The following is a 24,497-nucleotide window of genomic DNA, read 5'->3' as shown; positions in this document are numbered from 1 at the left end:
CCTGTTGTCATATTCAATGCAAGTACACCAGAAACAGAATAAGGAATCTGTCTAATGTCAGCTTGGTGCAACGCGTAGCATCAATTACAATGGGTTGTTTACTTCTGACATGACGTACTGCTTGTGTCTGGTCTATACAGGGTTTTGGGGCCACTTCACACTGAATTTCACACAGCTAATAAACATTTGTATTATTACTAATTTATTGATTACATTAGTGAATTAACACATGTATGACTTAACTGTAAGAAAATGTGAAAAATATAATTTTCCCTTTGGATCATGTCATTCCATATCAACTCAACCAGAGGTCCCTGGCTCAAATTTTTGATTTTGCTAATATGTTTTCTGAAGAAAGATAAACACGTAAAGTGATGAAAGTCAAAATATAAAATTTCATGGATGAATATTTACTGGGCAATCCACTATTTTGAAGAGGGGGTCAAAATGGCATTTTTCACCTGAGATTCAAAGCCAAATTACAGGGGGTTAAAAATTACTTCAGAAAGATGGCAGCATCACAATGTTATTTTTACACAGATTAGTAAAAAAAAAAAAAAAAAGGATTTATATAAAGAAAGTTCTACTTACCCATGTCTGTGCTGTCAGGATGGGACTGAGCAGTCGAGCACTTATATCCATAGGGTGCATTTGCAGTAAGTAAACAACTCTGCAGTACATAAAGAAAAACATGAAAAGAAAGAGGGAAAGAAATACTTCAACAGGATGTCTATAACGTTACAGGTACTGGTAATGTTACATTATATTATATGGTATAATTATAAAATACTTTTATACAATTTTGTATTAGTACCTCATGAGATCAGGGTCATCATTTATATCAGTCACATGGTCCTGATGATTTATGTCCTACGGAAAAGGAGGTATGAATTTTGGAGGTATGAAAGTCTTGTTAAATAACACAACATATATAATCAAGCTGGGGTTTTGGATGGTCAAGCTACAGTCATAATAGCTTTAAAACAATAGTTTTTTTTTGTTCCACACAAAAAAAGTAAATATATATGTCAATTAACTTGCTAGATGTTCTCCCAGCTGAATCTTTTTCAAAATGTCTTACTTTTTTAACCCTTTGTTGCCCCCATGCCAACTTTTTTGAGCCAGTCAAATTTGAAATAAGCTCATTTAGTGGATAAGTGCAAAATTGATCAGTTTAAACATTTGTTATGTTCTCTATGTTCTATTGTGAATAAAATATTGGCTCATGTGATTTGAAAGTCTTTTAGTTTTCATTTAAAAAAATGTCCCAACATTTCCGGAATTCGGGTTGTATTTTAGTGAACAAAGTACCACATTTCAGCTATCATTTTGCTAGGGTGGGTAAACAAAATGTTATTTTATCCTTGCTTCTAGTAAATCCTCAATCTATATGGTTTCTAACAGCTTCATGTGGCCGTAATCATTTAATTTTAACGTGGCTTTAAGCACTATGCATCATTAAAGTTTCACTTTTACCGTGACTAAGCCGGTAAATGTGGTGTTTACATGGAATAATCATATGAGTTTACTTTATGGTACAAACCTAAAGTAAGATCTAAAAGTAACCTAAAAGACTTGTGTTGCATTTCAGGACAAAGCAAAAAAAAAAAAAAAAAATTTGTCGAACAACAATATCAAATGTGGGAAACTATTAATTGGTCTACAATTACTATGAATTATACTACGTTTAAAAATACTGTAAATTGAAAAACTGTTTGGCGTGATGACATTTAATGTCGCCGACAGCGCCTGTAGTCCCATTTAGCAACTTGTTAGAAACCATCATTTTAAAGAAACATAACAGTTTAAAAAAAATCTCGAGTGGGGTGTACCTGGTGTGTATCTTGAGCTTCTGTGAACCACAGACCTTATTTTAGGGGATTTAATCAAACTCCCATTCAAAAAACCCATTGACTCTGGGACGATGGAACTGGAAGTGCTAAAATGCTAACTCGCTTCCAGGGTTTTGCCTACAAAGTGACGTCATTATTCCACCACTCTATTAGTCTGTAAATGGCCATTAACAAAGGCCAGAAATGCTGAAGACGGATGCAAAGAGAAGAAAAAACCATAGCAGGCAGAACAAGATCACTGTTCATGGTGCGCGAAATATAGGAATTCTAAATATTAATTTTTATATGAATGTGTTTCTGAAGGGAACTGGCTGTTTTCAGAAAAGTTTACATGGCGTTGTCTCCTCATTTGCCTCCGTATAATGCATTTAAATAAGTGTTAATACGCACAGCGCTACATTGCAAGTTTTTTTTTTTTTATTGATTCATGATTCAAATGCAGGGGTTGCCTCAAATTCCAAATAGCTATGAAAAATCAAGGTGCTACACTGAGCAACTTCTAAGAGATTATTCAATTTCCGTAACTGAACAAACATAAAAACATAAGCATAAAAACCTAAGCAAAATTTAATTTCTATATTTGTTCTATATATTTAATTGTGCTACCACTCGCAATTTGTTCATTTGTTCTTATTTACTAGCTGTTCACTTGTCTTTAATGTTTGAACTTTATATTTGTTAGGCTAGTGGTTTTTGCTGTGGTATTGAAATTGAAATCAAGAATTGTCAAATTTAATTGGTATCCAACATTTTGGTGTGTATAATAAGCCTACGTATTAAAATACAAGATAACATAGATCAAAACAATGATAACACCAACTATTTTATTTATTTATTTTTTTGTGGAAAGTAATAATTAGAATACAAATTATAAGTAATAATTTGAACCACTGGCCCGGCCAGTAGAGAAAATCCTAAGCGTTGAGCCCTGGGTCTGTGTCCTTGCATTATTCAGCCTGATGGTTGTGCTCTAATGTTGATTGGTAGGCTCTACATCTCGGAGTATTAAAATGTTATCTTCGAATGCTCGGTAACAGTTTAGATTAGGGAACACATACTCACTATTAACTAAATGTTTTCCCGCAATAAATTACTCTGATTAGATGCTTATTAAAAGTTAGTAAGGTTGTTCTTAAGCTTAGGTATGGGGTAGGATTAAGGGATCAAAAATACGGTCATGCAGAATAAGGCATTAATATGTGCCAGCATGCTAGAAAGCAACTAGTTAATAGTGAGAATTGGTCCTTAAAGTGGAAGTGAAGCAGCCAGTCAAGTTTGCATTATTTAGTAAAGTGATTTCCACTTTAATTAAAAATATATATAACAAACACTATTAAACAAACCATTTTAAAGAAAAAAAGGATGTTTTGTTATAGCTTTTAGAGCAAGGGTGCCATCATCTTGCAGAGTGTGAGGTCACGTGCTTGGTTCGCTCCTTTGGCCAGTTAAGTAATATAGGCATTTCTTTATTTTTTGAACACATAAATGTTATTTTAACAGCAATATTTTGGTTTTCACCATAATTTGGATGAATAGTCAACATAAATATCTATATCACATTATCTAGGCCTATTTCACAAAGTTTTGGTCATTAAGTTATATCCCAAACATCGTTTTCATAGCATGAGGCGCAACGTGATGTAAACAAACAATGCTTCAGACAGTATTGTTGTTACGAATCCTGGCCATGCACTTCCGTTTACTCACCACCAGAGGTCACCCGCTCACCATATGGACTTTCACACTACACAGCACATTGGACTCCATTTCCCACCATCCATTGCACTCACTAATCACTCACAGCTGTTCACACTGATCACGCCCACACCTGAGAACCATCTCGCAATCACCATCACCCAAACACACACTATTTAAGCCTGGGACTTGCTCTTGCTCGCTGCCGAGTATTGTTAGCCCTGCTGCATACAAAGTGTTCTCTGTTCTCTATTTTCCTTGTTAGATTTCCCGTGTTTGATTCCTGCCCGTGTTTCTGGATTTATCTCTTTGCCTAGCCCTTGTTGGATGTTGTTTGCTGATCGTCGACCCACGCTTGCTCTACGGATTGCTCTTGTGTTTTGCCCTTGCCATACCTGTTTGCTGTGTACTGACCCTGCCTGAATATGACCATGTTTTATAATAAAGTTTCGCAAATGGATCCGCACGTCTCACGTCTCGTCAACCCTGTTACAATTGTTCATGTGGCACCTTGTTATGTCAGACCTTTCAGACATTTGCCATACACTGGCTCGATCACCAGTATTTGTATGTAAAATCTGTGAATGTACCTGCTGCTAGGAGAATGCAGTGCTTTAACTAATCACCTCTCTGAATGATCGGGCTAGTGCTGCTTTATCATTCTCGCGTATTTTAAGTCTTGTCAGTTTAATCAAACTGTTTTATGCCATTTAGATTGCGAGTCAGCACGAAAGATATTTCAATGTGGTACTCGCGCGCTGTGACAGATTGTTTTTCTGAACACAAGCGCACACACACAAAATGTTTGCGCGATTACCAAACTGAGTCCGCTTTCTTGTCTGTTTAAGCCAGTGGTTCTCAAACTTTTTTGGTCATTCCCCACTTTAGACAAGGGGGAATTTTAAAGCCCCACCTGCCCCCATCGCCCCAACACAATGCTAATGAAATGCGCAACAAGCTTAACATGTTCCAATTTATTGAACTAACAAGTAGTATCGGAGTAACAAGTTGTATCTAAAATACAAACTATATACATAAAATAACAGAACGTTCAAAAATAAAGAAAATAAAAGTGCAGCTGTGTCATCATAACTTGCATGAAATTAAAAAAATAGAGAAAATAAAAGTGCAGCTGTCAAAATTTTTACTACTTTCAAAAATAGAAAAGATATAAAAGTGCCACTTTGCAATCTGTAAAAAGAAAAGAAGAGAAATCCATTCGGCAGGTTATCCCTGCATTAGTGGCTGCAATTGTTTTTTTTCAAGGTGACTTATTTTATAACATTCCCGCTTAATGTTTCCATGGCGACGCGTCATATTTGTCACGTGACACACCGCAGCCACAATAACACTGTATGATCAGATCGCCTTAATTTCCTTTTTTATTTCAAAATATTCACAAAGTTGCTTACCATGTCATCAACTATCTGATATTCCGATTCTCAAAAATGTGTAAGAGTGTGTTTGGTCGTTTAAAAACCTTTATAAATAATGTTGATCTATAACGTGAGATGGGCGCCACCTTGTTTCTTTGCGACTCAGTTCAGAAGTCCTGTCTGTCATCAGTTTCTCCCGAAGTACATGCAAGAAAGGTGAACTCCGAGAAGAATTGAGTAAACTTTATAGTTACTTCCACTATGTTTGTCTGATGTGAATAACACACGTCGTCAAATTATATTTGAATAGATTGTTATTGCTGCTTCCACAGACATCAGTGTGTATTTTACAAACTCCAAATGTATTGTTTTACTAGTGCTTATGTGTGTTTAAATGTCTGAAACCTAAAATAAACATTATTAGGTTGAAAACAATGCATAGTTGTGATATATGACAGCGCTGAGCGCGTCCCTCTCTGGTTCAGCACCAACCAGCGCGCGAAAGCACAATTTGAATCTGGCAGTTATGTCACGTCACTGAACATTCTAAATCCCATATCTGGGACCGTACTCTCAGGAGCACAGAAATAAAAATACCATATATGGGACCAAACCGGATACCGCTCAAAAGGTTAAACATTTCATTTGTAACCATGAATACAAAAATGAAACTGAAATGACGCGTTGAACACACACACACCGCGCAGTCACTCTCTAGTCTAGTGCGTGGTCTTGCTCCAGATTCCGGAAGATTTGATCTCACGTTACCATATAAGGCATAAAAAGGAAAATTTCCTCCCGTTTGGCGCGCCCCACCTGTCACATCTCTATTCCCCACCAGTGGGGCGCGCCCCACAGTTTGAGAAACGCTGGTTTAAGCAAATGCACAGTATATTATGTTAATAGCTGTTTTGATGAGTATCCACGTAAACGTGATTTGTTTGCGACCCGCTCTTCACCCGAAAACCAAAGCAGATTCACAGCTTCTTCCACTCGTAACGTCAGTAATGCTCGGCCCCCTCGCCGTATTGGCTCAAATGCATGAGCAGTTGCACTCATTATGGGCTCAACAGTCCTTTCAAGTTCGTCTTCCTCCATTTAAACAAGCGTGTGTTCAAAAACAGCGAACCAACCCTGTGATGTCACACACGGTGGTACTGCAAGATGGCGGCACCCTTGCTCTAAAAGCTATTACAAAACATCCTTTTTTCTTTAAAATGGTTTCATTAATCATGTTTGTTATATATTTTTTTAATTCATGTGGAAATCGCTTTACTTAATAATAAAAACTTGACTAACTGCTTCACTTCCACTTTAAAGTAAAGTGTTACTGAATGATCACATTAATGTAGTATTTAGCCTACTGTGTTTGATTATAGATTCAGAATGTTACGAGTTGTGGAAAAATTCAAGGAAGGAAAATAAAACTCTTACAATTAACAAAGTAACTGGGTTAGTTAACAAAAACTATTTACAGGCAAATTATAAATTTATTTGTTCAAAAAATAAGCATAACTACCACTGTCCTACAATTTATATATCCGACTTGTCAAGTCAGATGAGCTGCAGCTGGTGACAACTGCATTACACAACTGAATTTCACTCCATAAAAATGAATGTGATAAAAATTTTCATTAAAAATCATCAGACATGTATCAATAAAATAAAAATTCATTAATGCAGTGACAATAAGTAGTGTGAGACAGTAAAAGCAACAGCTTGGTGAGCATACACAAAAAAGATCTCATATCAAAGTATTAAAACAATCTAATACCAAACTGGTAAAACTCTTGGCATGATATGGTATTCATAGTGTGAACCAGTTTGAGCCTTATTCTACTTTGTAAACAAGGGACAACAATTAAGGAGATCTACTGTAGCAATTAAATGTGTTTGTTCCCCAAAAGACTTTGTAGTGTGTATGTGATATTTTACATACCTTGCCATTTGACTGCCCTGTTTGGCACAACCACTTCTCCAGAAGAATGTTCCGAATCTTTAAAAGATCGACACCATTGATGGAGGCAATATCTTTGGCCACGCTGTGAATGTCTGTCCAATTACAGAAAAAGGGGGCTGAGTGCAAATATAAATGTCTCTACACACATGCACACACACTACTGTTCAAAAGTTATTATTTTATGTTTTTGAAATATGTCTCAGTAATACTAATATTATGAAATACTATTACAATTTAAAACAACTGCTTTCTATTTTAAAGCTACACTAACGTTCTAGCAGTAAAATAAATAAATAAATAAAAACTGCATGCATCTCGTGGGGGAAAAAATAAGAAACATAAAACCAAACAAACAACAAATAAAAAGGATATTTCTCTCACAAAATCCATCCCTACAGCTCTAAAAATATTCATTATTCTAACAGGTAAATACTCTACCATTAATAACCTATACTTCACAAAAAAAAAAACAGTCTTTAGAGACTTTTAGTCTCTCAAAAATGGCTCAATCATTTTTTTTTTTTCAAGATTCTTTGATGAACTTTTTTTTTCAACTTCTAAAAAAACAAAACAAAAAAAAAACGTTTTTAAAAATAATTTAGTAATTAGTTTAGGCTAGGATTTTGACATGTAAGACAATAATAAGACCAACATTAAGAAGAAAACAAATATATGCAAATACAGCTATTCTTATACCACAAATACAGTATATGCCATACTACTTGTCCTTACCAGGGTAAGTCAGGCCAGCAGGGTTTTTCATACGGTCCAGCACAGAGCTATGCTCAAAGAGAGCTACAATGAGGCGACCGGGAAGTCCTGTGAGTTTGAGGAGCTCTGGAGAGCTGAGCTGAGATGAAATAAGAGCATTCTCTGTGGCCGAGCGCTGATACTGTAGCTGCAGTTTAGAGATGAGTGCTTCACCTCGAGTCTGTAAATTTTCCTAGTAAAAGGTCCAAACAGTACAGTCAACCAAAATACCCATTACTGCCACTGCAAGGTCATAATAACAAAACGGTCATAGGTCAGACTTGTTCCTGAAATCACTGCCAGTATGCCAATATAAAATATTGATTTATATATTAAGCTGTCAGGTAGGAACTGGGAAATGCTGTCATTCATTCCCTTGTTTACGCTATCTCTGTAAGCAGAAAACAAAATAAAAACAAACTTCATGCTTTGTGTGAATTTCAACTAGGCCATGGACTAAACAGTTCCCCAGAAGAAAGAAACAGTATGCTGCAACAATGTTTAGTGCACCTACATAACGCACATTTACACATACTATTTTAGGGCTATGAGTTGATTAAAACAAAATATTTATAGCATTATCTTGAATTTTGTGAAATGTTAAATGCTATGTTATGAATGTTAAATACATATTTTCCTAACCTGCAGCAATACAGTGGCTAGTCTTCTCATTAGCAGTGTTTTTCATTATATTTGAAAATTATATATTATATGAGAAAAATACGTTTCTCCATCAAATGATAAACATTTTACCCATGTTAAATTATAACAACAACATTAAACAATCTTCAGCAGGATCGAGTTGATAACACTACTACTCTGACTAGTATTACGAATTTTGCCATAAACATATTTACATATAATTACACATAATTGCATATAGTGAAAGACACATTCACACATGAAATTCACAAAATTAACATCCAGCAAGCAATTTTGAGCTTGTATTTACCATATTTAACATGTTATATGTATGTGTGTTGATCATTGTTCATGTGAATAAAACCCCAAATTAAATCATCATAAAAAGTGATTGTGTCTCTTCATAAGACTTAAACCGCTTCATTCATATGGATTACTTTTACAATGTCCAAATGTACTTTTTGAAACTTTAAATGTTGAGTACCTAGACTTTCAATGGAATGACAAAAAAATGATGATAGCATCTTAAAATTCCTTCATTTGTATTAAGAAAAAAAGTCTTATTGGTTAGAACTACTTGAGGGTGAGCAGATGATTACAATTTTCATTTTTGAACTAAACCCTCAATGTTCCATTGAGAGTTTTCTATACGCACTTATGCAGTAATGTTTAGAATATTTCTGGGTGCTGTCAGAATGAGCGTCCAAACGGCTAATAAAAACATCCCAATTACTTGTGGATTACTGTGATGTTTTTTTTGTTTGGACTCTCATTCTGATGGCACCCATTCACTGCAGAGGATCCACTGGTAAGCAAGTGGTGTAATGCTTAATTTCTCCAAAAACTGTTCCAAAGAAGAAACAAACTCAGATGGCCTTTTACAGAGTACATTTACAGCAAATTTTCATTTCTCAGTGATCTATTCCTTCAGTGTTAATAACCTTGCTGCCTAGTCATTATAATGCCTCCTCATGACCCATATTTAAATGTCAATTAAAGCATCATATTGTGCTATTGTGTAACTTGGAAAAGGCACTATATAATTAAAAACGAATACTTCAAAATGTGCACAAATGTTAAATTGTGTAGTCAATATCAGACACCTTCAATAAAATCTGATCACAAGAGGTTACTGAAGATGCATGATTTAACAGCTAAGCCCATTCATGCTCATCTATTTATCAACAAAGCAACAAATAGTTTTACATTACCACATATATTATCTGTCCCTAAAACAATATAATATCAACATTTTTCTGAAAAGCCAACATACCTCCAGAGAATCAGACTGCAGAAACTTGTGTACGAGCTCCAAACTGAACTTTAAGAAATCTGTCTTTTGTGCACCTGGAACCAAAACAAACAATCAAATATGTAATGTTTTTTATATGACTGTGATGAGTGGGGAGGGGCTGAAATCCATGGGAGCGGACCAAGGCCAGTGGAGTAAATTATAATGAGCGACACCTGCGCCGCACACAGTTCTCGAGTCCCACAGAGGAGCTCCGGAATGATAAAAGGAGGAGTGACAACAGTGAATGATGAGAGAGGACCAGGCCTGGACTATTTATGTTGGTGCGCCAGTCGTCTGTGAGGAACTGCCGCTTTACTTTCATTGTTGTTCATTTTGTTATTAAATTTGTGTTGAATGTCTGCCAGTTCCCACCTCCTCCTTCCCCAAACTACAAACTTTGTTACAATGATTCCTTTACTCAAGTCCACAACAGCATCATCAGGTAACAATGTTCAGTGAATAACAACAACTTACTTTCGTCTGTTCCTCATCCAAAGTTACTGCATTCCTTCAAAAGATTTACAAAATATATAATGTTTGACTAATGAAAGAGTGCTGTCATGCTACTTGACTTACCTGCAGGAAGGTCCTGGGCAATTTTATGGACTGTGGCTGCAGCAAGTTCCAGATTCTGAATGCACAGTGCATGCTTAAAGATACTCTGAGTCACACTGGACAATTCTTTACTGGGAGTAAGATTCTGGATTTTCTTCGACTGATCCGTTAGCAAAGGCAAGAGACTCTTCTTGAACACATGGTTCACAACTAAAACATACATCTTGTCAGGATTAACCTGGGTAAAAATCAAAACAGAAAAATAGACTGTAAATATCTTACCTGTAAAAAGTGTCAATTTTGTTTAGTTTTTGTTATATTTACATAACACTGGTCTTGTGAATTTATCTGGTAAATGCTTTTAAAACCCACCAACTAAAAACAGCCTAAAGAAGTCTGACAGAATGACTTTCACAGAGAAATTCTAGAAAATGTCTGAAAAAGGTACAGTTCAAAGCTCATTTTATTACAGGGTTCCCACTCTAAGTCAAATGTCAAATTCCCTGACTTTTCCCTGACTTTCACTGACTAAAAAGCTGAATTTCCATGACCTATAATGAATGGAAAAACAGGCCGCTGTTGTGCTGAGCCTTTTTTTTTGTTGTTGTTGCTTTTTTACCATTAAATGCTCTTTGATATTTTTTACACTTTTTTTTTTTTTTTTAAACTCAGTCTTTGAAGAGGCCATTTTGTAGCCAAAGCTATGGTGGCCGAGAGAGCTCAACGCGCTGCAACTTCAGAAAACACATGCAAATAGAAAAAGCACCAGCAAATCAAGAAAACATCTTCATCAGTTTGACAGCAGTTGGTGCAAATGCTCACAACACAAACAAATAAAGAAACACTGCAAATGCTCACAATACAACCAAATCAATTTTATATGCAGTGCGTTTCTTTGTTTGGTTGTGTTGTGAGCATTTGCAGCGTGTGCGTTGTAAAATTGAGGAAGTTGTTTTCTTAATTTGCAGGTGTTTTTTCTATTTGCAATGCATTGAGATCTCTCGGTCACCGTACAAAGCTCCCAAAAATTTTCATTTTCTGGCATATTTGCCTTTGTTAACCGGTACAGCCTGGTGACTGCATCTGACATAGTGATAGCCAGTTGACGAGCGGGAAGGGAATAAGATGGCGCTGAAAGAATAGCCCAGGGCTCAATGCTAAGGATTTTTTCAGTGGTTAAAATTATTACTTGCCCTGTTAATATTTTCACTAGCCTTGCCACAAAAAATAAATAAATAAAATAGTTGCTGTTATCAACTTTTGATTTTTGTATTCTAATAAATAAACTTATGACACCAATATTTTAGATACCAATTTTTTTTACAAATCTCGATTTCAATGTTAATACCACAGAAAAAAAAGTATATATATAAGTTCAGTATCTAATATAAAGTTCAAACATCATTAAAGATAAATAAGAACAAATTGCAAGTAATAGCTAAATTAAATATATAGCACAAAGATAGAAATTAAATTTCGCTTAAGTTTTTATGTTTGTAGGTGTTCAGGTACAGAAATTGAATGATTACTTATAAAATAACATTTGCATATTCTTCAAGTTGTTGCAACTTGATTTTGCATTGCCATTTGAAATTAGTGGCAAGGCAACCACTGCATTTTAATCATGAATCAATCCAAAAAAAAAACCCGCAATGTTTTAAATTTATTTTAGACTGCATAATTTCAAAATCTGAAGAAACAGAATGGTGTGACTTTAGCTTTGTGAAATTATGCTACATGAAACAGAAACAGCAGACGGGCTGAATGAGACACAATTTCACTCTTTGACAGCAGGTGATGTCAAACAGTTATGGAACAGTGATAAAGCATTTCCTTGGTTACCACTATAAACACAGCAGTGCTGCGCGTATTAACACTCATTTAAATGCATTATACAGAGGCAAGATGAAAAGAAAACGCCGTGTAAACTTTTCTGAAAACAACCAGTTCCCCTCAGAAACACATTAAAATAAAATTCAATGTTTAGGATTCCTATATTTCGCACATTTTGAATCTTGTTCTGCCTGATATGGTATTTTCTCCTCTTTGCGTCCGTCTTCAGCATCTCTGGCCTCTGTTAATGGCCGTTTACAGACTAATTTAAATATAGATTAATCATTGTTAAAGCTACAAAGTTACTTGCCAAGACGGGCATTTTTATACTTTTGTATATATTTGTCCATTCAGGCGCAAGAAAGATGCTGTGAGAAACTGAATTCAGGGCTCACGCGTGTCCGAGACGCTGCTGTCTGTACATGCTGTTTACACAAGTCACAGCACGCAAGTACTGAATGGAGTTGACGAACAAAAATCCCTGATATTCCATGATTTGGACAAAAAATATATAAAATTCCCTGACTTTCAATGTCTGGAATAGACCTTTTAAAATTCCATGATATTCCAGAAATTCCATGACCCGTGGGAACCCTGTTATTAGTACTACAGATGCAAACGGTGCTCTGTTGTGGGCTGTCATTTTATCTACAAAAACAGAAACTAACAAGCAGGAATAATAAAAAAAAGACAATGATCTCTTCTCTTTTAAGTATGATACCTTCATTAATTTACAGATGAGGAGTAGCGTGGGTAAAGTGTCCTCACTAAGTTCTGGAGCTGTGGGCACACATTAAGAAAAACAAAGAGAAAGAAAACATCACATTAAAACAGAAAATATGAGTGTCATTTAGGATCAATTAAAAGCACAAAAAGACAAATCAGGAAGGGTATGGTGAAATAAACACAAAACCCTGATACACACAGACAATTTTCCAGAAAGCGTGGTTGGTCTGGAAGAACAGATGAAAGGGCAGGCGGGTGTTAGCTTGAGCAGTGGGTTCAAGACCATTCTCCAAAAGGTATGAGCTCTCCAGGTCAGTGGGGGGAGAGATTCTTCTATGAGACTTTAAATGCTGGAGTAATCCCACCATCTAAATGATAAATTATGAAGATGTTACAATTAAACATTCCTGAGGCAAACAAAATTCCAAAACTTTAAATACATAAAGCTTCAATGAGCAATACGGAATTGTTTGGCGGTTGCTCACCAGCCAAAGTCAAAAGTGTTCACTACAGGTATCAGTTTAACCTAGGGGTGTCCCCGACTAAGGATTTTCATAGTCGAATTGGAATTTTCAAATCTTGCTGAAATTCGATTGATAGTCGAATCATATGTTTGGGGGCAAAATACATTACCAAGAGTCAAGTCAGACACAGTATAATTACTGACGTTAATACACAGGGAAAATGTGTAACGGACGCCTCTCAGATACAAACTGGGTAAATAATGTTTTATGTTTTGATAAAAAAATAGTTAACGTTAAACGTCAGCGAAACCCTAAGAATTCACAACATGTTTTTTACAATAGTGCTCTCATTATAACGTTATGTACAGTCAGGTCCATAAATATTGAGACATCGACACAGTTCTAAATTTTTTGGCTCTATACACCACCACAATGGATTTCAAATGAAACGAACAAGATGTGCTTTAACTGCAGACTGTCAGCTTTAATTTGAGGGTATTTACATCCAAATCAGGTGAACGGTGTAGGAATTACAACAGTTTGCATATGTGCCTCCCACTTGTTAAGGGACCAAAAGTAATGGGACAATTGGCTTCTCAGCTGTTCCATGGCCAGGTGTGTGTTATTCCCTCATTATCCCAATTACAATGAGCAGATAAAAGGTCCAGAGTTAATTTCAAGTGTGCTATTTGCATTTGGAATCTGTTGCTGTCAACTGTCAAGATGAGATCCAAAGAGCTGTCACTATCAGTGAAGCAAGCCATCATTAGGCTGAAAAAATGAAACAAACCCATCAGAGAGATAGCAAAAACATTAGGCGTGGCCAAAACAACTGTTTGGAACATTCTTAAAAAGTAGGAACACACCGGTGAGCTCAGCAACACCAAAAGACCCGGAAGACCACGGAAAACAACTGTGGTGGATGACCGAAGAATTCTTTCCCTGGTGAAAAAAAACACCCTTCACAACAGTTGGCCAGATCAAGAACACTCTCCAGGAGGTATAGGTGTATGTGTGTCAAAGTCAACAATCAAGAGAAGACTTCACCAGAGTGAATACAGAGGGTTCACCACAAGATGTAAACCATTGGTGAGCCTCAAAAACAGGAAGGCCAGATTAGAGTTTGCCAAACGACATCTAAAAAAGCCTTCACAGTTCTGGAACAACATCCTATGGACAGATGAGACCAAGATCAACTTGTACCAGAGTGATGGGAAGAGAAGAGTATGGAGAAGGAAAGGAACTGCTCATGATCCTAAGCCTACCACCTCATCAGTGAAGCATGGTGGTGTCATGGCGTGGGCATGTATGGTTGCCAGTGGAACTGGTTCTCTTGTATTTATTGATGATGTGACTGCTGACAAAAGCAGCAGGATGAATTCTGAAGTGTTTCGGGCAATATCATCTGCTCATATTCAGCCAAATGCTTCAGAACTCACTGGACGGCGCTTCACAGTGCAGATGGACAATGACCCAAAGCATACTGCAAAAGCAACCAAAGAGTTTTTGAAGGGAAAGAAGTGGACTTATGCAATGGCCAAGTCAATCACCTGACCTGAATTTGAGCATGCATTTCACTTTCTGAAGACAAAACTGAAGGGAAAATGCCCCAAGAACAAGCAGGGACTGAAGACGGTTGCAGTAGAGGCCTGGCAGAGCATCACCAGGGATGAAACCCAGCGTCTGGTGATGTCTATGCGTTCCAGACTTCAGGCTGTAATTGACTGCAAAGGATTTGCAACCAAGTATTAAAAAGTGAAAGTTTGATTTATGATTATTATTCTGTCCCGTTACTTTTGGTCCCTTAACAATTGGGAGGCACATATGCAAACTGTTGCAATTCCTACACCGTTCACCTGATTTGGATGTAAATACCCTCAAATTAAAGCTGACAGTCTGCAGTTAAATCACATCTTGTTTGTTTCATTTGAAATCCATTGTGGTGGTGTATAGAGCCAAAAATGTTAGAATTGTGTCGATGTCCCAATATTTATGGACCTGACTGTATATGACAATAGTTATTAATGTTCTGCATTTCTGTTTTGAGCTGCAAGGACTGAAGATGACCAGTAGAATGAAGCTTTTGATAGCAGGTATTTAATCAATGGGATTTAACTCATCATTTATCTCATAGCCTACAGAATACGCTTCGTTATTTATACAACATTACATTAATATTACGACTTATAGGCTCTCTGCACTAAATACACCGAATGCACATGTCATGAACGTGTTTGCGCGGCTCTGAATGAAGTCCTTTTGTGGACGTGTTCTTCACGCAACAACGTGCAGAAACACGGCAGCTAAACTCTAAAACTTCAGCGTTTTATTACAATAGTCTTCTCATTATAATGTTATGTATATAACAGTCCTGATCGCGCTGCGCGTGCTGAAGAGATAATCACCGTACCTCAATGAAGCGCTTTATTGCAGGGCAGCTCAACCAAATGCATCTCATATGAGATAAATAATATATACACGATATATAAACCGGCTGAAATGTTTTGAAATCGGTAAGTTGTACCCTACCTGATCGAAAAAATCCTGTGTCAATTTGGGTCTTGTTAAAGATTTAAATACCTGCTGCCAAGATGCTCCTGTCAGTCACGGATTATGGAAAGTGAAACTTAAATCTATAGGGGTGGTTGGATTTATTCACGCATGGTAAAATATTTATTTGAAGCTTCTTTCTTTTCAGATTCTTATTTACAGCATTATTTTAATAGGCAGTATATTAACTTATTGGGAGAAAACTGGTAGTTTTATGTGAAATCAAAGATTTGAGCAAATGATCATAACACCCTGCGAATATTCGACTGTGAGATTGGGAGTCGAATCAGGCTCCTCCTATCGAAGCATCGGATCATGGACTATTCGGGGTCACCCTTAGTTTAACCATCTGTTTTTTTTTTTCATCCTGTTTGGTAGGGTTGGGTACCGTTCACATTTTAACCGGTACCCAATGGTACCTTTTTTTCAGTACTTTACTCTCTGTGTAATAACAAAAACATTTATTTCAGTGAAAAAATAAGTAAAAAAATCTCAATTTCAACATTTTGAACAATAGGGCCCAATATTTTTTTTTCTTCCAGAAATTATTGTGTTTTATTTTTTTCTGATAATCAAATGAAGGCATGAAACATTTATTTTTAATCAAATGAAAATGAAACCCTTTTATTTTTTGGCAAACAAAGAGGTTTACTGTTAAAATTAATACACGGTAGAAAAATTGTGAATATTCCTTTAAAAAAGTTAATTGTAGACAAAAAAATGCAATTATTATTAAGTGGTTAATGTGGTTGTTTTATTTAAATTTGAGAGTAAGTGGAATATATAAAGACTACATTATACTGTAAAGCAATACAAGAGTAATATATTTCTGTTACGTTAAACCACACTTTTATTTTGACAGGCTGCCGTGAAGTCTGATATATGATGCTAGTTTGAATATGATATGATGCTAGTTTTCTCAAATGAAATGGTAAAATTCTCATGAAGTGACTTCCATAGCCTGCAAGTTTGTGTGTTTGTATCCCCTTTGGTCGGTTTCCCGTTCTGTATGGGTGGATGGAGTAGGGCGGAAGTCAAGTTCACGGCCCCTTTAAAAAGCACGGAGATTTCCCTTTACTTCTGTTTTCCTCTGGCATGGTATACTGGCGGCGTGTTGCTCATGTTGTAAAAACTATTTGATGCGCGTCAAGCATTGAGCCTGTAGTAAACACAGTAACCTGTATAAGGTTGGAATTCTTCTCTAACTCTGGGCGTGAGCCTGAGGGTGTTCAACTGCATCAATCTCAGGCTTGATCCAGGCAGGATTGGTGGATCGTTCACCACTCTTATTGAGAGCCAGTTAATTGTGCTGCAGAAACATGTCCGTTGCTGGTTTGCTGCTGTGTGGCGGCTTGACTGTGCTGCGGAGAAGTAGTTTGCCTTCCTTCAAGGGCACTTGACTGTGTGTGTGTGTTCAAGTCGCATTATAGCGAATTAATCGTGCGTTTGTGTGAGTGTGTGTTTGTATGTTGGTGTGAGTGCGTGGTTGTTGCTGTGTGTGTGTGTTAATTGTGTTTTTTGTTGTTGTGAGAATTGTGAGTAGCTATTGTTATCTTTGATTGTCAATTCCCTTATAAACAACAAGGGCTATCATCAGTGGGGAGGGTTCACCGTTTTCTTTTGTTTGTTGTGTGGTTTTGGTTATTTATTTTAAGTGAGGGTCATTTTATTTTGCTTTATTGGTTTGTGGGGAAGTGTGAATTTTTGAGGGTTCTGTTTGTATTGAATTTACTGGGGTTTTTTTTCTTTTCCTTCCCAAATGTTGACTTATCCCAAGGGATATTGATGTTGTCAAGATACATCACTACAGGTGGCCACTGAATACTATTTTTATGTAAAAACAGTATTAATTTTGTGATGTGTGTTTTTCTAACAAACTGTGTGTTTTGTATGATTATATTTAAGTGTCAAATAAAGAAGATTGTTTGTGCACCTCTCTGCTTGTTCCTTCCATTTGTTTGGAAAAACCTGTAGTTGTGGAAAAACATCTTCATTATATATGTTACATCTTAGGTGGCATTAGCCCCTTCCACATGTTCATGAACAGAACAGATCAGAGGCCGAAAATCACCGCGAGTTCATGTGTGCTTCAGTATTTGTGTAGTAAACAAAACCGCGTCTCCGCCATACCGAGGCTAACGGAATTAAAATGTATTATTAATGCATGATTCATATTTACACCGTCTTTTTGTGTTTTAATATTGACATACACTATCTCATATCGTGATTCGAATTAAGTGACAGACCTTCTTTTATTCATGCAAAAATGTATGAATTCCGTGGCATTCCGCGCTATAGAGTAAATTCCGTTTTTATAAATGGACTCTGCCATCCTGTCTACGTTTTCGCGGAAACCATATGACCCTACAAATGTAAGCACACTTCAGAACATTTTGGTTTGCCCTGTGTGTTGTGTTTTAAAGAGTTGCAGGGGTGACATCATGTCACAGGGACTCTCTCTCGCTGTCTCTCTCTCTTATGCGCCCAGGTACCGAAATTTGGTGCCGAATGATTTAATGTGAATCGGTAGTCAGTAGTACCGACGCAATTCGGTCGGTACCCTTAAAAGTACAGAGTTCGGTACACAATCCTACTGTTTGGTAATATGAATTACATCTTGGTATCATGGTATGTAACTGACCTGACCAAGGGGTAGAAGGTTTGTGGTTTCATCAGCCATCTGAATAGTTCTGAGCACTCTCTCTATCCACTCATAGTTGTATGGATTTAGCTGTACAGATTACATTCATATTAGAACAAATAGTATGGCATTAGAATAATCTACCATACAAGAGAAGTTACATTTGAGTTATCAAATATTAGTGTCATAAATGCAATCGTGTCAGTATCCTATATCCCATAAAATCTTATGAAATATTTCCCATGGACAACCAGAGTAAAAATTATTAGGACATGCTTAAAGAGAATCAGAGATGAAGTATGCAATACAAGACCTTGGTCAAGGCTGTGTTGAGACTGATCACAAGGTCTTTGGTAGAGCCAAGCCGAGGAACAATTTGTAGGGCACTTTCGAGCATGTCATCTTTTCCTAACAGTAACTCTTCACCCTGCAGGACACCTTTAGCATCGCCTTCTTCAATCTCTGTTTCATACAACCTATCCTCCTGCAGTAGTAGAGTGGTTATGTACAAATTGATTGCAGAACCACTGTCCAATCCAAATGTGCTGCAGAGCCCAAAAAAAGAAAAAAAAAAGCCTTGAGTATTACACTCAGCATAATACATTCAGCATAACTGAGAAAATACACTGTGGTAATTCATAGAATGTGAAAGATAACACAGACATTTTTAAAGAGAGTTTTCCCAGTCTGGGTGACTTCATTGGGGAGGTCACCAGTTTATTTTTAAATATAAGGGACAACAGTTACATCAGATGCTGCTTTGTGATCTTCTGAATGGCATCTCCATTTGTACTTACAGGTGCTGGTCATAAAATTAGAATATCATGAAAAAGTTGATTTATTTCAGTAATACCATTCAAAAAGTGAAACTTGTATATTAGATTCCTTCATTTACACACAGACTGATATATTTCAAATGTTTATTTCCTTTAATTTTGATGATTATAACTGACAACAAATGAAAGTCCCAAATTCAGTATCTCAGAAAATTAGAATATCAATTAAAACAAATGCAAAAAAAAATGATTTCTCTAAAACTTCCTGGTAGATGGCTGCGTTGACCTTGGACCTCAGAAAACACAATGGACCAACACCAGCAGATGACATGGCACCCCAAACCATCAATCACTGTGGAAACTTTACACTGGACCTCAAGCAACGTGGATTATGTGCCTCTCCTCTCTTCCTCCAGACTCTGGGACCTTGATTTCCAAGTGAAATGCAAAATTTACTTTCATCAGAGAACATAACTTTGGACCACTCAGCAGCAGTCCAGTCCTTTTTGTCTTTAGCCCAGGCAAGACGCTTCTGACGCTGTCTCTTGTTCAAGAGTGGCTTGACACAAGGAATGCGACAGCTGAAACCCATGTCTTGCATACGTCTGTGCGTGGTGGTTCTTGAAGCACTGACTCCAGCTGCAGTCCACTCTTTGTGAATCTCCCCCACATTTTTAAATGGGTTTTGTTTCACAATCCTCTCCAGGGTGCGGTTATCCCTATTGCTTGTACACTTTTTTCCTACCACATCTTGTCCTTCCCTTTGCCTCTCTATTAATGTGCTTGGACACAGAGCTCTGTGAACAACCAGCCTCTTTAGCAATGACCTTTTGTGTCTTGCCCTCCTTGTGCAAGGTGTCAATGGTCGTCTTTTGGACAACTGTCAAGTCAGCAGTCTTCCCCATGATTGTGTAGCCTACAGAACTAGACTGAGAGACCATTTAAAGGCTTTTGCAGGTGTTTTGAGTTAATTAGCTGATTAGAGTGTGGCACCAGGGGTCTTCAATATAGAACATTTTCACAATATTCAAATTTTCTTGAATACTGAATTTGGGACTTTCATTTGTTGTCAGTTATAATCATCAAAATTAAAGGAAATAAACATTTGAAATATATCAGTCTGTGTGTAATGAATGAATCTAATATACAAGTTTCACTTTTTGAATGGTATTACTGAAATAAACTTTTTCATGATATTCTAATTTTATGACCAGCACCTGTATATTAAGATATAAAAATGAATCGATAAACAAGCAGCATGACATGCAACTAAATTTGCATGGCAGAACCAAATATCATGTTCAGAAATTGCTAGAATTATCAGTCCTGTTAATCTATAATAAATCTATAATAAGTAATCTATAACATCTTAGTGGAGGTTACGTTTAAAACCGTTACATCTAAAGTATGGTTTTAGGGTCCAAATAATTCTGGGGTGCACTACAATGTTTAAAAATTGAAAAAAACAAAAAACAAATTATATATATAATCAGTGCTGATTATTATATATACACATATGTATGTATGTATGTATGTATGTATGTATGTATGTATGTATGTATGTATGTATGTATGTATGTATGTATGTATGTATGTATGTATGTATGTATGTATGTATGTATGTATGTATGTATGTATATATATATATATATATATATATATATATATATATATATATATATATATATATACACATACATACATATATGTATATACATATACATATATGTATGTGTGTATATATGCATGTATGTGTGTATATATACATACATACATACATACATATATATACACATACATACACACCAGTGTTGGGGAAAGTTACTTTTAAAAGTAATGCATTACAATATTGCGTTACTCCCTAAAAAAGTAACTAATTACGTTACTTAGCTACTTTTTATGGAAAGTAATGCGTTACGTTACTTTTGCGTCACTTTTGCGTTATTTTTAAAATATGAGCAGGACTTGATTGTTTTTGATACAAGAAATTACATTAATACAAATGTAAAAGCCCTGTATCTTGTGAAGGAAAAGTAAATTCACGTCTGTAAAGTAAAACTCAGGATAAGAAGGTTTAACACTCTTCGGCAATAAAAAAAACAATGAAGTACAATTGTTAGTTTATCTAAAGTCATTATTGCTTATTATTAATATGGTTGAACTGGATCATCAAAGGTCAGCAGCAAAGACATTGGTTAATAAAATGGGATTAGATACATTTGTGTTGTTTAACATTTAATTATTGCAGGTTTGCATCATATTCTGAGTTTGCATTTCACTGTTTTAATTCATTTTGATGAATACTAAATCTGTTTTTTGCGAGTGGGATGAATTAATGCACATTCACATTTAGATCTATAGTAACAGCATGTTCACACAGCGCACTGTCAGTCAATAAATGGGGAAAAAGTAACTCAAATATTTTCTTGTAAATTAAAAAGTAATGCGTTACTTTACTAGTTACTTGAAAAAAGTAATCTTATTACGTAACATTACTACTTGTAATGTGTTACCCCCAACACTGACACACACACACACACATATATATATATATATATATATAAAATAAAAAATAAAATGTCATGAACTTTCGTCACAGATCAGTTTCCACCACAGTTAAAAGAAAAAAAACATTGTGAAAAAAGTGGGTGCGGTAAACTGTTTGAGTTAAGTGTCAAAAGGATCACACAGAGGCATGCTACCTGCAATTTACCACTGCACACAACAAAATGAACAAATGTATTATACACTGAATTTGTACTCTGCATTGAAAATATTAAATATTGTGTTTCAAAAATGCTCTAATTATTCATAATCATTTACATCTACTCATATAGGGACATTACAGAAAAAAAACTCTACTAAATGATTAAATGTAAAAACAGCCACCTTGCCAAATGTGTTATAAATGAAGTAAAATAGTGAATAGCTGACTTGCCTGCAGTAATGCAGTATGATGTCAGGAGTAATGTTTTTGTTTTTCACAAGTGTAGGAATCAAGTTTCTCTTCGTCTCTGTGCACTGCCTAAACACAGACTGGATGGAAACCTAAATGGAAACAAATGTCAAAGGACACACAATTCTGGACATATTGCATGGTTTTAAAATAGATTAAATAACTTGGTTTTATCTCACATGGGCTAAATAATGAAATAAGTTCATAAGTTCATGCATAAGTTCAGCACTGACCCCAAGTTTGCTAAGCTGAATGCCCCACTCTGCATCAGTGATAACAGACAGAAACTTCCCCCTCTCCTCTTCATCCTTATACAAGAAACTTAGATGGGCCCCCACCATAGCAACAACCTACAGAAGACAAATATATTTATTATTATTATTAATATAAGAAAAATGTTACAGGTGCTTGGCCATGCAAATATTGCTGCCATATTAATTGAGTGGTAAAAATAAATAAATAAATAAACAGAATATTGAATGACTAGTTGACTGGACTGTGGAGGATTACTCTTCTCCTAAAGCACTCACTAAGGTCTTTTGATCAGGAAGTTAGAGTTACCCTTAAGAACTCCTTACATGTATCATTATTTGCTATCATTGTCATTATTGCCTTACATTATTGTTGATCAGTACATATTTCTGCAGTACTTGGGATGTCCCGATCAGATTATTATTATTTATTCATTTATTTATTTTTTGCCCCAGTTCCAAGGACAGAAGTCGGTCTAATAGGGGTGTAACGGTACACAAATATGACGGTGCAGTACATACCTCGATTTTAACGTCACGGTTCGGTATGATTTCGGTACAGCAGGGGGAAAAACTAAACTGTAATTTTTTTTTAAAATAGTAGTTCACTGAATAAGTTGCTCTTTCTTTAAATACATTCAGTTATAGTATACATTTTCTTAGTGATAAAAATCTACCTCCGCTTATGCTTAAAACTATAGGGAGCCCTTTTACATTACAAGGTTACAATTAGGGCTAACAACTGAATTTTTACACGATAATTGAGGAATTTCATGTTTTTTTTTTAATGTTACAGAAATTTAATGAAGACCCTAAAAAATGGAGTAAGATTAGAGTAAGAAAGAAAAGAAAGTAAGGCAAATAGGATTAATATAAATTTTATGGTGATTTTATACTTAGGATTAAAGTTTTCACCAAGCAAGCACAACTTGTATGACAACTTGTGTGACAAATCAAACTTTAGCCTGACCTTAATCTTTTCATAATTTTGCCAGGCACTGGTGATCATCTTCCACAGAATATCCACAACCGCTGCCTTAGGCAAAATAGTACAAAGCCCGATGGCCAAATCAGAGTCGACCACTCTCCAGTTGAGCACCTGTAATACAACTCCATTAAAGATGTCACTGATATAAATCACTCCTTGGAAAGAAATCAATATAAATGCACATCTTAAGTCTCTTTGCACACCTTCTGTAACAAGGAGACCACAACCACAGTGACAGACGAGAGAACAGTTTTCTCTATCCCGTCAAGAGTCTGTTTATCTCTGGCCATACGGTGGTTAGACTGAAGCTGGAAATGAGATAAGCACACCATCAACGAAAGCACTTATTTGCATTATATTGAACATAACTATTTTACAGGATTCTCACCTGCATGCTTAGAGAAATATCCATGTTGTTAGAAACAAAGTGCATTAATATGCTGCCGTAAGATTCCATAAGAAGTCGTAGAGCCAGTTCTAGCTGACTGCACTCCTGCAGCATTTGCAGCATAGAGGCCAAGGGATTGAGCAAAGGCACAACCCAATCAGTGCCTGTGAAAGCAGACAGATATCTCATGACTAAGGCCTCAGAAACATTTTTCCCCAGAAATCAGTCAAAAAAAAAAACAGAGACTGAAAAAAACATTCTGCCTCTCACAATCCAATAAAATACTAAATGCTTTTCAAACAGTTTTGACAGTCCACTTTAGACATTCTATTAAATGTAACTTTGCAAAGTCATTAGAGTATTAGTAAACTGTCTGCTTAATATCTGCTAACTCTTTATTTTGATGGCCCCCAACAGACATTCTACTGACTATAAGTAACTTTGCAAGTACATGTCAACTTATTCTACTAACCCAAACCTAACAGTCCACTAATACTCTAATGAGAGTTGGTGTGAAGTTGATGTGGAGTTGCAAAGTTACTTAGTTATCAGTATGTCTAAAGTAGACTACTGAAATTTCACAGTACACATTTAAACCGTAAACTTGAATAGCACCACATTGTATAATACAAGCTCCTTTCCCATTGGCCCCCTAAAGCTGATAGACATGAACCGATAATAACAGAAGCTACAGGCCAGAAGCTAATGTCATCACCATTTAAAGTTGATGTTGAATTGACCCTAAAAATAATTAAAACATGAGAGTGAAGAATTTAGGACTGAACTATAAGTAGTAGTC

General features: G+C 36.0%; 1 protein-coding gene across 2 annotated transcripts in view; it reads right to left on the bottom strand.

Moving 5' to 3' along the window:
- kntc1 (kinetochore associated 1) overlaps positions 1 to 24,497 on the bottom strand; it is a 103,266-nt gene that overhangs the window by 13,569 nt on the left and 65,200 nt on the right. For both annotated transcript variants that reach the window (XM_079418748.1, XM_079418747.1), the window contains exons 35-49: positions 23,699 to 23,862; positions 23,514 to 23,618; positions 23,293 to 23,421; positions 22,305 to 22,421; positions 22,054 to 22,163; positions 18,653 to 18,884; positions 18,340 to 18,429; positions 12,884 to 13,052; positions 12,680 to 12,738; positions 10,147 to 10,363; positions 9,550 to 9,623; positions 7,617 to 7,827; positions 6,864 to 6,976; positions 815 to 870; positions 592 to 670 (exon numbers count right to left, since the gene is read on the bottom strand). In XM_079418748.1, the coding sequence (XP_079274874.1) occupies positions 592 to 670; positions 815 to 870; positions 6,864 to 6,976; positions 7,617 to 7,827; positions 9,550 to 9,623; positions 10,147 to 10,363; positions 12,680 to 12,738; positions 12,884 to 13,052; positions 18,340 to 18,429; positions 18,653 to 18,884; positions 22,054 to 22,163; positions 22,305 to 22,421; positions 23,293 to 23,421; positions 23,514 to 23,618; positions 23,699 to 23,862 (1,925 nt within the window). The remainder of the gene's footprint in view (positions 1 to 591; positions 671 to 814; positions 871 to 6,863; positions 6,977 to 7,616; positions 7,828 to 9,549; positions 9,624 to 10,146; positions 10,364 to 12,679; positions 12,739 to 12,883; positions 13,053 to 18,339; positions 18,430 to 18,652; positions 18,885 to 22,053; positions 22,164 to 22,304; positions 22,422 to 23,292; positions 23,422 to 23,513; positions 23,619 to 23,698; positions 23,863 to 24,497) is intronic.

This window comes from Barbus barbus, assembly GCF_936440315.1.
Source record: "Barbus barbus genome assembly, chromosome: 6".
NCBI classification, from domain to species: Eukaryota; Metazoa; Chordata; class Actinopteri; order Cypriniformes; family Cyprinidae; genus Barbus; species Barbus barbus.
The sequence above is the reverse complement of the archived record's forward strand: the minus strand, read 5'-3'. Positions and strand labels throughout refer to the sequence as shown.